The following is a 14,570-nucleotide window of genomic DNA, read 5'->3' as shown; positions in this document are numbered from 1 at the left end:
ATCGACGACTTTGTCGCGCACCCACACGCGCGCCAGTGCAATCTGACCAAGGCGCACGTGGTGGCGCTCCGCCTCTACACGACCGCCGCCTTCGTGTCGATCAACGCGCCGTTGCGCGACCTCGAGCGCTTCGCGAACAAGATGCCGCACCCGATGCCCGTGACAGTGTCGCTCATACGCGACGCGCTCGGCAAGTTGCGAGCGGTGGACGCGCGCACTAGCAAGTCGGCTGGCGACAAGGAGCAGGCACTTGAGCTCTACCGCGGCATGAAGAACGTCACAACTCCGAAGCGCTTCCTCGAGATCGGAGGGACCGAGCTGGCGCCCATGTCGACCACATCCTCCCTCAGCGTGGCAATGCGCTACTCAGCCAGCAAGGACTCGGTGTTGCTGCGCATCCTCACCGACTCGTTCATCTCGCGCGGCCCCGACATTTCCTTCCTCTCCGCCTTTCCTGCGGAGCAGGAGTACCTATTCCCGCCACTCACGTTCCTGCTGCCGACGGGCAACGTGGAGAAGGTCTCGCTCGGCGGTCAAAACTGGACCGTCATCGATGTCAAGCCGTACTTGTGAGCGACAGGCATCGCGACGAAAGCGAATAGCAGGGCGAGGCGAAGCCTACGCCATCGACATACGTACGCGTTGACGCAAACGACCCACACGCCAGGCTGCCGCACCCCGCGCATTCGCCCCCCACCATGTGCTGTCGCCTCGACGGCGACGCGCCGGGCGCCTAACCCCGCCGTCCGCACACGTTACGTACGTGCATGTCGCACGTACTGTTCAATACGTGCTGTCACCTCGACGGCGGCGTGCCGGGCGCCAAACCCCGCCGCCCGCACGCACGTTACGTGTCTCGTGTGTGTATGTAAACGTGCGCGTCTGTTCAATACGTGCACGTCTGTTCTATAAGTGCGCATACTGTTCAATAAGTGCGCATAGAAGACGGTGACCGTCGAGGAGAGGGGGGACGACACTGCTTCAATTTGCCGGTACCACAACCAGATGCTAGATGTGTGCTTGGTACCGCCAGTGGGCCCCACAACCCCAATAGTGTGCCTGCCTCATCACTCGATCGTCTCACAGTCAGATGCCTCTCTTTCATGGACCCTAGGCCCGATACCTGCCTGCCGTCTTGCGCACAGAGTCCGCAGCCGTGGGCGGTGGTGTGTGGCTGGCAGGTCTGTGATGGCTGCCCAGCGTGCAGCGCGTTGCCAGCGGGAATACCGTCGACTGGGTGGGGGCGCCCCTCTCGCCGCCCTCGCCGCCCCTCTCGCCGCCCTCGCCGCCCTCGCCGCCCTCGCCGCCCCTCTCGCCGCCCTCGCCCCCTCCTCCGCCGCCGCTGCCACCGCCTTCCCCGCTCTCACCACCCTTTGCGCCGCCATTCATCGTTGGCACAGGCTACTGTCGCGAGGTGGAGGGAAGCGAGGTTAACACCTTTGACGGCGGTTTCACCACCGACTGCCGGTCCTTATCCGATTGCACGGCGCTCTGCCGACTCAGCTTTACTCTCGCGACGAGCGAAGGCGACGCGGCTTGCGCAGCCATTGCGTGGTCCGCTAGCCCTGCTAATGACCATGACGGCTGCAGGGATGCGGGCCTTCCGCGCTGTGTGCGCTACCTCACCAGCTCGGGTCAAACAGCGGCAGGAGCCTCAGCTCACGCGCAGGAGTACACGTGCTACTCCATGGTGCCACCCCCGCCTTCCCCCCTTTCCCCCCCGCCTCTTCCGCCGTCTCCAGCGCCGCCTTCGATCTCCCCTTCGCCTCCGCCACTACCGCCGTCCGACACATGGGAGTGCTCAGCAGGGACACCGACAGGGATGGAGCTGACGCAGTCCGCCAGCGCCGGCGACACCGTGATTGTCGTCAATTGCTACGTCGTCGGTCTCCAGGTGGGTAGTATCATCACCCTGAATGAGGCCACCTACGAGGTGGCCGCCCGCGCAATGCCCTCCGGCAGGCGCCGCCTCGCCGCGAAACTGCCAATCACGCTGGCTACACCACTGACCGGTGACGCAACTTCTGGCGCTTCGGCCAAGGCCAGTTACCCGTCGTGCTTGCCGCCACCCTCGTGCCGGGCGCCACCCTGGTCGAGGTTCTGCTCGCCGCCACCGTCGTGCTTGTCGGGTTCCTTTTGCCCTGTCGGCAGCGTCTTGCACGAAGACCCCGAGCCCGACCAGATCGCCGCTTCCCTCGGCTCGATCTTCTCCGAGGGGGCACTCATTGTTCTGTGTTGGGGCTTGTGAGTGTAGAGTATTTTTCTGTGTTTTTTAGCCTAAATGATCTCTACTGCGCAGGATAGCATCGACGGTCCGTGGCATCGTGGGATAATTTATGTGTTCTAAAAGACGGCTAGTGCTAGTCCCCCCCATCGGGAGGACGACCCCGGCTAGTCGCCGACCACACCCACAAAGAACCCTGCACAAAGACCGCAGGGCGGGGACCTGTTCCTTTTTATCCCATCTCCTTGTAGAGGTGTCCGTTTTATTTATTTATTTATCAACGCGTCGGGCCGGGCGCGTGGTGAGGCTGTTCCTTGCTGCAGCGCGCCGGCGGCGGCGGGCCCCCAGCTCTCCACACGGCCGGTTGCCGCGTGGTGGTCCCGGCTACTCGCGGGCACGCCCTCGCGCCCCGTCCCTTCCCCCTCTCCCTCGGCTGCTTCACCGCCGCGCCCCCCTGCCCGCGGCGAGGGAGTAGCCGCAGCGAGGCAGCTCCTCGATGCCGCTCGCCCAGCGGACGGAGCCCGCGTTGACCTCGCAGACGAGGCAGTGCACCGACAGGTTCTCGGAGAGCGAGTCCTCGTTGCCAAACGGGTCGAGGAACGACTTTGAGAGGGCGAGGAAGCCGCGGAAGAAGACGCAGAGCAGGCCGACCAGCGGGATGGTGAAGACGCCGACCTTTGCATACAGCGCGAGGGGGGCGAGCGCGACGAGGCAGTCGACCAGGATCTGGACCAGGTGCACGTACGCGAGAGGCATGCGCGCGGCGGCGTCGTCGCCGATCGAGGCGCAGACGGCGCGGAGGGCGAGGGCCTTGTCGAGGAAGACCGTCTCCATGCCGGCGCCGCCCTGCAGCAGCGCGCCCTGCCGCGCCTGGACGAAGCGCGCGCAGATCCACTCGAGCACGACCTGCAAAAGAGGCGGAGGACGGGTCGGCGGCCACCAGGGACGCCTCACCAACGGGCGACAGCAGCGAGATGGAGAGGGCCGAGTGGCGCTGCGTCTCCGAGACGCGGTACGACTCGCCGACGAGCAGCTCGTACTCGTCGCGCGTCAGGTGCTCCCGCTCGCACAGCCGCGAGAGGCCGCGGTCCGTGCGCAGCACCGAGAGGGAGGCGCCTTGGGGCGTGTCCCCGGACGTGTCGTGGACGTGCTGCGGGCGGCGCGGCGCAGCGCCGAGAGTGCGAGGCGCCTTCGTCGGCGCGCGCTGGCCGGACCTGGCCCGCCCAGAAGAGGATGTGGAAGAGGCGCACCCAGCGAGCCATCTCGTCGAGCAGCGCGCGCGCCCGCTCGGTGAAGCGGCCCTGCTCGTCCCGCTCTGCGTGCGTGGCGAGCAGGCAGGACAGGTCGTTGAGCCGGCCCTGCACCTTGCGGGTGTTGCCCTTGTTTGCGAGCCAGAAACCGTACGACTGGGAGAGGAAGAAGGAGTTGATGAAGGTCGCGAACGTGAGCACGTAGCTCCACGCCCGCTCCAGGCCGAGCAGCTGCGCCACCGCCTTCTCATGAGGCACTCCAAACTTTGGCCAGTCGCGCCCGTCAGACTCCATGTAGTGGACCGTCGCAAAGGCGAGGACCATCGCGAGGCAGGCGGGCTTCCACGTGTGCTGCAGCACCGTCCCGTGATACTGCCGCCACAGCCACGACGCCTGCGGGTGGAACTTGGCAAAGAAGCGAGGCCCGCCGCCGAGTCGGGTGAAGCGGTCGATGAGCTCGTCGATGTCGGAGTCGTCCACGTGGCGCATGGTCTCGGCGAGGCGCCGCTGGGTGCCCCACTCGGTGCGGATGTCGGGCGTGGCCATTCGCAGGGTGGGGTGAGGGGCGAGGAGATGGGCGCAAGAGATGGGCGCAAGATGGGAGCAAGAATTTTGAGGCGGGAAAAATTGCGGACATATGGTACTGACCCGCCATAAAAACGGTATGTCGGTGGAGTGCTCTCTACTGCCGCGGCGCCCCTGTCGGTTCGGAGGCGCCCGGCGGCCGCGCGCTTGGTGCCGACGTCGACCGGCTGCTCTCGCGGCGCCGAGGCGTGCATGCAGCAGCTTCGGTCACGAGAGCGCGAAGTACTAGAGCTCAACGCCGCAGACTCGCCACCACCGCCGCCGCCGCCCGAGTCCGGACCGGATCCAGGTGGCTCGATCTCGCCGCCGCCATCGCCACCGCCGCCACCGCAAGGACAGGCGTCCGACGACGGCGAGCAGGGCACGGGCGACGACCACGAACCCGCCATCGCCCCGGCGGACGACGGCGCCGACGCCGATCCGGCAGACGCCGGTGCGGCCTTCCTAGACGCCCTTCCTGCGCCTCCAGAGCATGTCGACACCACGACGGATGAGTCCACCTCGGAGGGCGACGTCGACATCGACGAGGGGCCCATCTCCCAGCGCCTCAAGCGCCGCGATGGAAGCAAGCCCCCGCCGCCTTACAGTGGCCACGACGACGACGAAGAACCGTCCGACGAGGACGTCGGAGGAGAGAGCGAGGAGGGGAACGTGGCGGAGCAGGCGGGGGGATCGCAAGCCGCCAGCAGCTCCAACACCAACCCACCTCGCCAAACCTTCTCTTGCTCCATCTGCGCCCGAGACTTCAAGACAGCCAAGTCGCTCTGCACGCACTTCAAGACGCACAACTACACGCCCGTGGACCTCGCCTCCAGTGGGCTCACCAAGTGCGAGTGCTGCGCCCAGATTTGCTGCCTCATCCCCAACAAACTTCCGGATGGCTCGGGTGGCAACGGGACGAGCATGTTCTTCAACCACCTCTCGTCTCGCAACGACCCGCTGCACAAAGCCCACAAGGAGAAGATCACGCCGAAGGCCGAGTGCACCGACGCCATCGCCAAGGCACTGCAGCACGCGGCGCCGGGCACACCGGGCGCCAACCTGACCCACGCTGACAACCGTGGCGTCTCGGCTGCCACTCGCACCCGGCGGCTCGCGTGGGCGCCCGCCGTCCCGGGCGCCGCTGCGTCCTCTGCTGCTGCTGTTGCCGCCCTCCGCAACGCCACCGGCGTCTCGCTCGCTTGGAACTCCCCCTCGGGGGTGGCCGACACGATCAATCTCAACACTACGCCCGCCGCAGACTACGATCTCTCCATCTGCGACAGCGTCTCGATCGAGTGCCTCAAGCGTCTCCACCTGCAGAGCCAAGACTTCCCCGACAACAAGGAGTACCGTGTTGTGCGAGGCGTGAACCGCGCCATTCGCTCTCACCTGACAACCCTGTCTGCACGTCTCGCGCGCGCGTAAACAGGGCTCCAGGCCCCAAATTACGTGTGAGTGTTAGAGTTGTTCGGTCACGTCTCGCGCGCTGCGAGGTGTCTTTTGGCATATGAGCGCTGGCTAGAGACGCCAGGAAGCTCGGCTTCCATGCCTGCGACCGCGGGCGTGCGGGCGGGCACGCCAGGCTCGGCGACGCTCTGCGCGGGTCTTGTCGAGCTCGCGGCCCGCGACGAGCCAGCATGGCTCGTCGCTCGACGGCAGCCTGCTCAGAATGCTCTCGGCATTCTGCACAGCCTCGCCAAGCTCTCTGGGAAGGTCCGCAGGGCCAGGGCGGGCCGTATCGGGCGCGATGGCGCGCTCAGAGTACCATGCCTACGAGCTCTCCGGTCGGGTCGCCGGCAGCGGGCTCGCGCGGCGCGCCGCTCGACGGCAGGCTGCTCCCCACCCTTTCAACAGCATCTTCTGCCTCGCTTCTCTCGCTGCGACCGCCTCCGGGGGCCTGCGCCGACCGCCTCGCTTCGCCACAGCGCTGCCTACGACTGCGACACGCACGTCGGCTCGCCGCCCGCGTCGCCCGCAGCGGGCCCGCATAGCGCGCCGCTCGTCGGGGGAGTGCCAAGGAGGTTGTGGAGTGCAGGCTGCCTCGCTCAGACCGCCGCCGACGCGGTGCGGGGCCGCCGTCGGCGCTGCTGCCGGGCTCCTGCGCTGTGGGCTTCCGGGCTCGGCTAAAAAGCAAAGGACGGGCGCTTTTGATCGGCAAAGCAAAGTTGGAGTAACGGCGACCGCGTCGCCACAATGCTAGTCGCCTGTCGAGCAGCCTTGGCGGCGCGCATGCGCCGCAGGGTTGACCGACAGCCGCGCGCCTCGCGAGCCTCTCGCTCCACTCGCGGCACGACGCACCCCGCGCGTCGGTCAGCGCAACAGGAGTATTGCGACATGCTGCACAACGCCAAGGACAGCATTGAGAAGCTGGCGCCAGTCGCCCACCAGCGTGTCTCAGCACCGGGTGAGGGAGCCATGCTGCGCACGCTGATGCAGCACGAGGTCACCACCAATCAGGCCCTCACGCCACCGCACGGCCGCCCTCGAGCACCAGCAGCCGCGCTGCGCAATGCTCAAGCTCAGGAGGCCCCTCTGCTTCTCGCAGCTTTGTGCAGCAGCGCAGTGAGCGAGCAGCGCCACACCCGGCGGACCCATGCGCCATGGCGTGCTCAGCCAGCCGCGAGGCGGAGGCAGGCCGAGTGAGCGCGAGCCGCGCGGGAGGCCATGCCCCGCGCACCGGCGAGAGAGTGGCACGAAAGAGTGCAAGTCGCAAGTCGCGCTTTTTTGCGTAACGGTCAGCCTGTGCATTGTTATTTCCGAGTGCTGAATCGGGTCGCGCCGCAGCCACACCGACATGCTGCTTCGCACCGCCTTGCTAGTCGTGGCCGCCTCGGCTCAGCAGCAGGCTTATGTCGATCCGCACGGGGCGGCGGGCGAGCCGCTCGCGGGCGACCTCAACGGGGATGGCGTGCTGGACGAGTATGAGCTGCGGCAGATTGAGCAGGCGACCAAGTCGTTGACGGAGAGCTTCCGCGCGCAGGTTCGGCAGCAGCTCGCCTCGCAGTACGTGGCGCAGAAGACCGGTGGCTCCAAGCTGGCGGATAGCCGCATCGCCTCGCAGGTTATGCCCTCCGTCACACGCCCTCCGTCACACGCCCTCCGTCTCTCCCGCCGGTGACGGGTCCGCTGCGAGTGCACAGGCCGCCGGCCTGCAATTCGCCGCCGCAAACAACCAGCTGGAGGTTGTCGCACGGCTGCTCGCGAGCGGCGCCGACAGAACGCCGACCCGCGCCGCTCCGCAGCCCGCCGTGAGCCTTGCACGAGCTCTGCTGTTAGGCGCCGACCCGAACGCCAACCACCCGTCGGGGATGGGCCTCACGCCCCTGCACGCGGCCGTGGAAGGCGGGCACAAGGACCTCGTCGACTTGCTGCTCGAGCACAACGCGACGATCGACGCGCGCGCCTCGGACGGCTCGACGCCGCTGCACGTTGCGGCACGAAAGGGCCACGCCGCCGTCGCGGAGCTACTGCTGCGGCGCGGCGCGCCGGTGGGCCCATCCCCGCACGCGAGACGTGTGATGGACGTGCCGTGGACGAGTCAGGTACGGGGCGCCGGTGAGCGCCGCGGCGGCGGGCGGGCTCGCGCCGCTGCACCACGCGGTAGAGACATAGCCGAGATGCAGCCGAGATGCAGCCGAGATGCAGCCGAGATGCAGCCGAGATGCAGCCGAGATGCAGCCGAGATGCAGCCGAGGCATGGCTGGGCTCGGCGGCGGTGCTCCCTGACACGTCCACGACACGTCCCGCAGGCGGAGATGGGACACTCGGTGGTGGTGCAGTACCTGCTGGCGGCGAACGCGTCGGCGGACGCGCGAGCGCAGGACGGGCGCACTCCGCGCCACTTCCACCTCGGCTAGATCTCGGCTAGATCTCGGCTAGATCTCGGCTAGATCTCGGCTAGATCTCGGCTAGATCTCGGCTAGATCTCGGCTAGATCTCGGCTAGATCTCGGCTAGATCTCGGCTAGATCTCGGTAGGACGGGAGCACGCCGCTCCACTTTGCGGCGCGGGAGGGGCACGCGTGGGTGGTGGAGGCGCTGCTGGACGCCGGCGCCCGAGCCGAGACCTAGCCGAGATCAGCCGAGATCTCGTGATCTAGACACGGCCGAGACGTGGCCGAGATGTAGCTGAGATTGGGCCTAGGCAGAGCCGAGTTAGAGCCGAGAGCGCTGGCGGCCAGATGACGCTGCGGTCGTAGAGGCTAGAGTGGAGGCGGGCCTCGCTCAGGCGGCGCGGTGCTGTCGCTTCAGGCGCCGAGGCGGACCCGCAGGACGAGTCGTCAACGCGGCCGCTGCTCTGGGCGCATACGGCGGGCCACGACGAGGTTGCGAGGCTGCTCCTCGAGGCGGGGGCGGCCGAGGTGCAGCCCGAGGAGGAGGAGAACCCGCGCCTGCGAGGGCCAAAGGTCAAGGTTGGCGTGCAGTCCACCTCCTTCATGGTCGAGGGGTGAGGGCGAGGGACGACCCTGCCCCACCTGTGCTCCACCGGCCAGGAAACGGGCCCTACACGGGAGGGCACCGTCTTGTCGCCCCTCCGAGCCGAGTCTCTCCGACGGGGCCGCGGGGCCGCGTGCAGGGCTGGGCCTGTCTCGCTGTAACTAAGGCGGCGCGCGGGTATTGCGTTCTGTCTGCGCGTGATGTAGAGTCTCTCTTGCGCCTTGCGGGCCGTTCTCACCCGGCTGTCCGCACTCTTCCTCTTTCGAGCGAAGCGACCCCGGGTGTGTGTGTGGATAGAGAATAGAGTTAAGCCGTAGAGTATGTGCACCGGAGAGAGCGGCCCGGGGCACCTGGGCCCGGGGCGGCGTGGCGCGCGGGAGAACGTCCGCGCCCCGTGCGCCCCGTGGCCGTGCGGGACTTCCATGCCGCATTCGTGCGGGTGCGCCGCTGAGCGACGACCGACGAGCGGCAGCGCGCCAGGCGGGGACCGGGGGGAGCGGGGAGCGGGGTGTGCGAGGGGCGAGGCGCGCGTGTCGTGCCGTGTGGCGTGACACCACTCACCACCCTGTCCGCTCTGTCGTATGACGGCCAGGAGCTTTTGTGGACGCAGCAAAGGGTGACGGAGCGTGTACACATAGGACATAGAGTACAGTCCCCAAAAGCCAGGGCTATGTTCCACGCATCGCTGGCCCGTCCAGACATGCGTCAGCTCTCCCACACGGGTCCCCCGTCCAGACGAAATTCGCGTTCCATCCACCGCGCCACCGCGCCACATGCAGAACGATGCACACACATCCATGCACGGACGGCGAGAGCCGCACGCAGCATGTAACAGCATGCCATGGGCGAGGCATGGCCCTACCAATCCCGGCTCCCCACGACTGCCGTCCGACACGGGACAGGCTACCTCTGTCCGACTGCTACGTGCCTAAAAGACTACCCCGCCCCCCTCCCCCCTCGCCTCAGGCTCGCTCCCCTCGCCGCCCCGCCTTCTTGGCTACTGCTGGGGCGGCGTGCGGCGGCCGCTCCTTCTCATCCACCTCGTGCAGCATCGCCATGAACTGGTCGACCTCGTCGTTCTGGTTGAAGACGGGCTGTATGTGCACCTGGGGAGGGGACCAGGTCCCGGACGGGTCATGGGCGTGGCTGTAGACCGGGCTGCAAGCGCACGCGGTCGGGGAAGCTCTGTTGGCGTCCTCCCGGCGTCTACTCTCGGCCGGACGCGTGCGCCTGGTTGAGGAAGCGCGCGCCGCCCTTCTTGTAGTTGACCAGCGTGGCGGATGAGCTCTCGCCGCGCCGCACGCTCGCCATCAGCTCGGAGAGGAGCGCCTACGGGGCGGCGGCGGCCGCACCTCACCCTCGCCGCCCCAACGCCCTTCCCAAGAGCGCCGCCCCGCGGTCGCGCCTCGTCCGTCTCTGCGCCCTGCAGAATCGAGCTCGAGAGCCCCTCGACCTCCTCGAGGGTGTAGCCGCACATCTCGCACCTGCCCGACGGGGGGGAAGGGGCGGGGGCGGGGCGTCGCGTCGAGGCGCCACCACCTCCACCGCCACCAGTGGCAGCCGCCGCCTCTTCGGTAACTTCGGTAACCCTTCCCCCCCCCCCCCCCCCACCCCTCCCCCCCCGCAGCCCCCAATCGCCCCTCCCCTACGCGGGCCACGCGCGCGCACCACGGCGCGTTCACGTGCGTGATCGCGTACGGCGGGTGCGGCTGCGTCATCACAACCGCGTCCTCCGTGTTGTCGAGCGCCTCTTGCAGCGTCACGTGCCCGCCTCTCCGCAGCCGCTTCACCCGCCCCGCGCCGCGGCCAGCAGCGGCGGCCGGCCACCCCGAGGCGGCGGCGGCGGTCTCCTCCTCCTCGTCCGGGTCGGTCGACGAGCCCGAGGTCGAGCCAAACAGCTCCTCCGGCTTCCTGCGCGGGCGAGGAAGGAGGCGGGCTATAGTCGCGTGGCCCGTGGCCCGCCTGCCGGCTCGGCACGAGCGGCGGCGCGGGCGCAGGCGGCGTGCCTGTCGATCGGCGGCACCACGCCATCCGGTATGTCCTCCCCGTGCAGCACGCCGCAGTAGTGCGTCAGCTTGCCGGCCATGTCGCGCAGCGGGAAGATCTCAATCGAGTTGTAAAAGGGCGTGCCGTAGCGATCGTAGTTGACGACGCGAACCCTAGTGGTCTCGCCCTTCTCACTCGCGGCACGCATCCGCTCGACGAGCTTGGCCTCGGTGTGCGGGCCCTGCAGGAAGGAATTGCTCCGATTGGCCACCTCGGTGAACTTGAAGCCAGTCAGCTTGCTCCAGGCTGCCAGAGGGAGGCGCGTTCGGGTCAGAGGGGGAAGAGCCAGCGTCGGAGCCGGCGGCAGCGGGGAGAGGCGGCGGCGCGCAGCAGAAGCATCCTGGCGGCCTGACTTTCGCCCCTCTCTGCGCACAAGCGTGGCGGCGTTCCTCTCGCCCTGTGCGATGTGTGCGCCGAGCTCTGCGTGGCTGGTGCTCGCGCACCCTTGTTGGTGTGGACAATGTTGAAGGGCGCTGAGCCCGTGGTGATGACGCGGCACTCGTCGCTCAGCTGGAGCGCTTCGCTGAGCGTCCGTACGCCCATCTTGAGAGAAGCGAGATCAGAGAAACAAGGCGGGCCCCCAGCGGCTGGCCTGATCAGTGAGAGCGGCGAGCTCCTACAGATGAAGAAAGTTGGCTGCGAGAACCCGGAAACCGGTGGTGTCGCAGGACGAGGCAGAAGAGAACGACGCGACAGAGGAGGAAGTGACAAGGGAGAGACCGACGAGAGTGGGACGGCCGCGAGGTGGCATGAAGGTTGCAGCGAGAAGCGGCGAGAGACTGCGAAAAGAGATACGAAGAGGCAGACTCCCCAGGGTGGGCGACGGCTAGCGCACCACACTCCTCTCCTTAAAATCCCTGTGTGGTGGCGGCGTGCCGTTCTCCCATCCCTCCCTTGGGTTGTGTGTTTTCTTTCTTTCTTTCTTTGGTGTGTGTGGCCGTCGACTAGACGGCTGCGCGGTCGTCGGTCTTCAACATTATCGGCGCCACCGACCGTGATATGTCTCGTCCCGCAGCCCTCATGCACCAGGGCCATGCCCATGGGTGCAGTCATAATATGTAGACCTTCTCTCCCACAGTTTTGTCTTTTGAGCAGTAGGCCTTCTCCTTGCGCCAGCCGAGCGTGACTAATTTCTCTTTTTCGGGCAGCATGCCTAGGCGGGTCGCGCGATTTCTTTTCCCAGTGTGCCTGTGATAGTGCTAGCACGCGCCAGTTCGCACCAGTGTCGAGCCTGTCTGCTAAAAGAAAGAAAGAAAGAAAACGGCCTGCTGTGAGACAGAGTTGACTTGTTTAAAGAAAGAAAGAAAACGGAAAACCCAAGGGAGGGATGGGAGGACGGCACGCCGGTCGCCGCCACCACACAGGGATTTTAAGGAGAGGGGTGTGGTGCGCTAGCCGTCGCCCACCCTTGGGCGTCCGCCTCTTCCTATCTCTCTTCGCAGTCTCTCGCCGATTCTCGCTGCAACCTTCATGCCACCTCGCGGTCGTCCCACTCTCGTCGTTCTCTCCCTTGTCACTTCCTCCTCTGTCGCGTCGCTCTCCTCTGCCTCGTTCTGCGACGCCGCCGCCGCCTGCCGGTCCCTCGTTCTCGCTGCTTCTTGCGCCTTTCGGCGCAGCTCCGTCCTCCTCGCTGCATATCCTGGCCCCTCGAGTCTATCGAGCTCTCCTCGAGCAAGGACGAGTCTTCTGACGCCCACTGCGATCATTTGCCTCCAAGTCATATCGTTGCTCAGGTCCACTTCTCTCTTCGTACTTCGAACACTTGTGCCTTCACTGATGATGCCGGCGCTGGGGTCCCCTTCGGGTGCATCGTGACGGCTGACAACGGGATTTCCACTGGTTCGTCCTCCTCGGAGTCGTCTTCCCCCTCTTCCTTCCGCTCGGCTCTACGTTCAGTACGTTCGGCGTGGCTCACCCTCCATGCCGTGAACAGGCGCTTTATCCACCCTATATTCTTCTCTCGTTCCTCTGCCCGTGCCTTGGTCTTGTCGTTGTTTCGCACCCATGTTGACTTGCACCCCTCGTAAAATTCTTTTCCCAGGCCACTAGATCCGCTTGCAGCCTGGCGAGTAGAGGCCCCGCCCACCCAGGGTACCCCTCCGAGGGACCCATTGGGTAGTTCTCCCGAGGCCTCGCCGGGGCTCTGCCCCAAGAGACCTCGGGAGTGCCAGCCGTGCCTTACTCGCCACTCCTTTGCGCGGCTGGCCTGATCAGTGAGCGGGCGAGCTCCTCACAGAGATGAAAGTAGAAAGAAAACGCGCGCGTCGGCCTTCCGGCCCGCTGTGCGCGGGTCGGTCACCACTCCTTTGCGCGGGGAGGTCTCAGGGCTAGGCAAGGGAAAGAAGTCGGCCGACCCGCGCGATTTCTTTTCCCAGGCCACTAGATCCGCTCGCAGCGTTTACAGAGGCGCGGACCGCGGTCTCTCTCTCCTCCCGCGCCTGCGGATCTCGCACCCCCCGCCGCGCGCCGCCTCGCGGCACCCACATGACCCAGCCACACAGCCGCAGCGGCAGCGGCAGCGCCGAGTGTGCCGGTCACCCGCAAATCAGCGGGACCGACTCGCGCGCCCTCCCACGCCAGCCCTGCCTGGTCGCGAGCGCTCTGCAAAGCGCCAGTCCCTGATCCACACACACACACTGCACAACGGAGCCTGTCGTCGCGCGCGCGTCGCACCGGCTGCTGCGCGCGCAGCACACACACAGCGCGTGGGCCTGGGCGCCGCCACTGGATATGTGAGCGAGAACCCTCTCCGAAAACAGGGTTCTCGTTCCCTCGCATGGATCTTGATGCGCTGAGTGGCTTCAAAGGTGCGCGAGCTCTGCTCCCCGGCCTCTCCACGCCCGCCCGGACCCTTCCGCGCCGGCCGAGGGCCGCAGGAAACTCATGCCGTCTCTGCCGCCCGCGCGTGCAGACCCGATTGCAGCTCTCGACGAGGAGGACGCGGACAAGGCCGCCGCGGCGGAGGAGCAGGATGCCAGGGCCAAGGCAGAGATCGTGCACATCCGCGTCCAGCAGCGCAACGGCGAGCCGCGCGTCCGCGCCCGTCCACGCCCCCGGCTCGGGGTGCCGTGCGGCCTAAGCCGCTCGGCCACCTGCGCGTGCAGGACGCAAGTGCATCACGACTGTGCAGGGGCTCAACCAGGACCTGGATCTCAAGCGGATCCTCAAGGTCATCAAGAAGCAGCACTGCTGCAACGGGACCGTTGTTGACGCCGACGCCGAGGGCAAGAACATGGGCGAGGTCCTCCAGCTGCAGGGCGACCAGCGCGCCAACGTCAATAAGTTCCTGGTCGACAACGAGCTGCACCCGGCGGACAAGATCAAGATTCACGGGCACGGCTGAGGGGGGGTGGCGCGTCGCCGCCGGCGGGGAGCCCGCGGCCCTCTTCCCCCTCGGCGGTGCGGCTCTGACAGCTCGGGGAGTGCGGCGTGGACGGCGCCGCCGCGGCCTCTCGCGCCGGCCTTGCCCCTGGGCCGGAAGGAGAAGGGGACCTGGCGCTCACGCGTTGCGCACCCCGCTTCGAGCGAGGCGGGGAGCGCAGCAGCGATGTGCGTGCCGGTGTTACTCCAGGCGTTTGTGGCCCGTTTGTGTGGATCTGCATCTGGATGGATTTTGAGAGAGGTCGAGAAGGAGAGAAAGGGAACGAGATCGCGTGTACTCAAACGCAAAACGTCTCCGTGGTTTCACCACCCCTCGTAGGCTTTGCCTCTGACCGCCACCGTTCCCAGGCTGTCTAATGGGATGGAAAGGAAGGCTGGGCGAGCGTATAGAAGCGTGCTCGACCTCGTCGTGGCAACCTGTACGGCAGCGCTGGTAGGCGCGATGAGCGTCGTGCCACCTGACCCGAGACGGGTCGCAGGCGTCGTACCGAGTGCGTCGAGACCGTGTCATGATGTGATCTGCACGGGTGAGTCACGTCGGCGTCAAAGGAGCGACGTGCGACACTGGCTAGTGCCATTTCACTGTGGCACACACAGCCCGCGTTACAAAACCTTGATTTGACATTTGCGCCATTTTGTCCCTCTCGGTGCCTTCCAGAGGCAGCG

General features: G+C 66.7%; 3 protein-coding genes across 3 annotated transcripts in view; 1 reads left to right on the top strand and 2 right to left on the bottom strand.

Moving 5' to 3' along the window:
- Positions 1–1,822: 1,822 nt before the first annotated feature.
- EMIHUDRAFT_229792 (hypothetical protein) lies at positions 1,823–2,333 on the top strand (the record flags this gene model as incomplete). Its single annotated transcript, XM_005785799.1, has 2 exons — positions 1,823–2,232; positions 2,300–2,333. The coding sequence occupies 2 exons, from the start codon at positions 1,823–1,825 to the stop codon at positions 2,331–2,333; spliced, it is 444 nt and encodes a 147-aa protein (XP_005785856.1).
- Positions 2,334–2,662: 329 nt separating this feature from the next.
- Positions 2,663–4,020, bottom strand: EMIHUDRAFT_111846 (hypothetical protein; the record flags this gene model as incomplete). The annotated part of the gene is made up of 3 exons (XM_005785798.1): positions 2,663–3,130; positions 3,165–3,340; positions 3,372–4,020. The coding sequence occupies 3 exons, from the start codon at positions 4,018–4,020 to the stop codon at positions 2,663–2,665; spliced, it is 1,293 nt and encodes a 430-aa protein (XP_005785855.1).
- A 1,745-nt stretch (positions 4,021–5,765) lies between these two features.
- The window catches only part of EMIHUDRAFT_364000 (polyketide synthase), a gene marked incomplete at its 3' end in the record, with an annotated part of 29,971 nt that continues 21,166 nt past the window's right edge, over positions 5,766–14,570 (bottom strand). Inside the window, exon 3 of the mRNA XM_005785797.1 lies at positions 5,766–5,782. Coding sequence (XP_005785854.1) covers positions 5,766–5,782 — 17 coding nt within the window. The remainder of the gene's footprint in view (positions 5,783–14,570) is intronic.

Source organism: Emiliania huxleyi (assembly GCF_000372725.1).
Source record: "Emiliania huxleyi CCMP1516 chromosome Unknown EMIHUscaffold_158, whole genome shotgun sequence".
NCBI classification, from domain to species: domain Eukaryota; phylum Haptophyta; order Isochrysidales; family Noelaerhabdaceae; genus Emiliania; species Emiliania huxleyi.
This window is presented reverse-complemented; position numbering and strand designations above follow the sequence as displayed.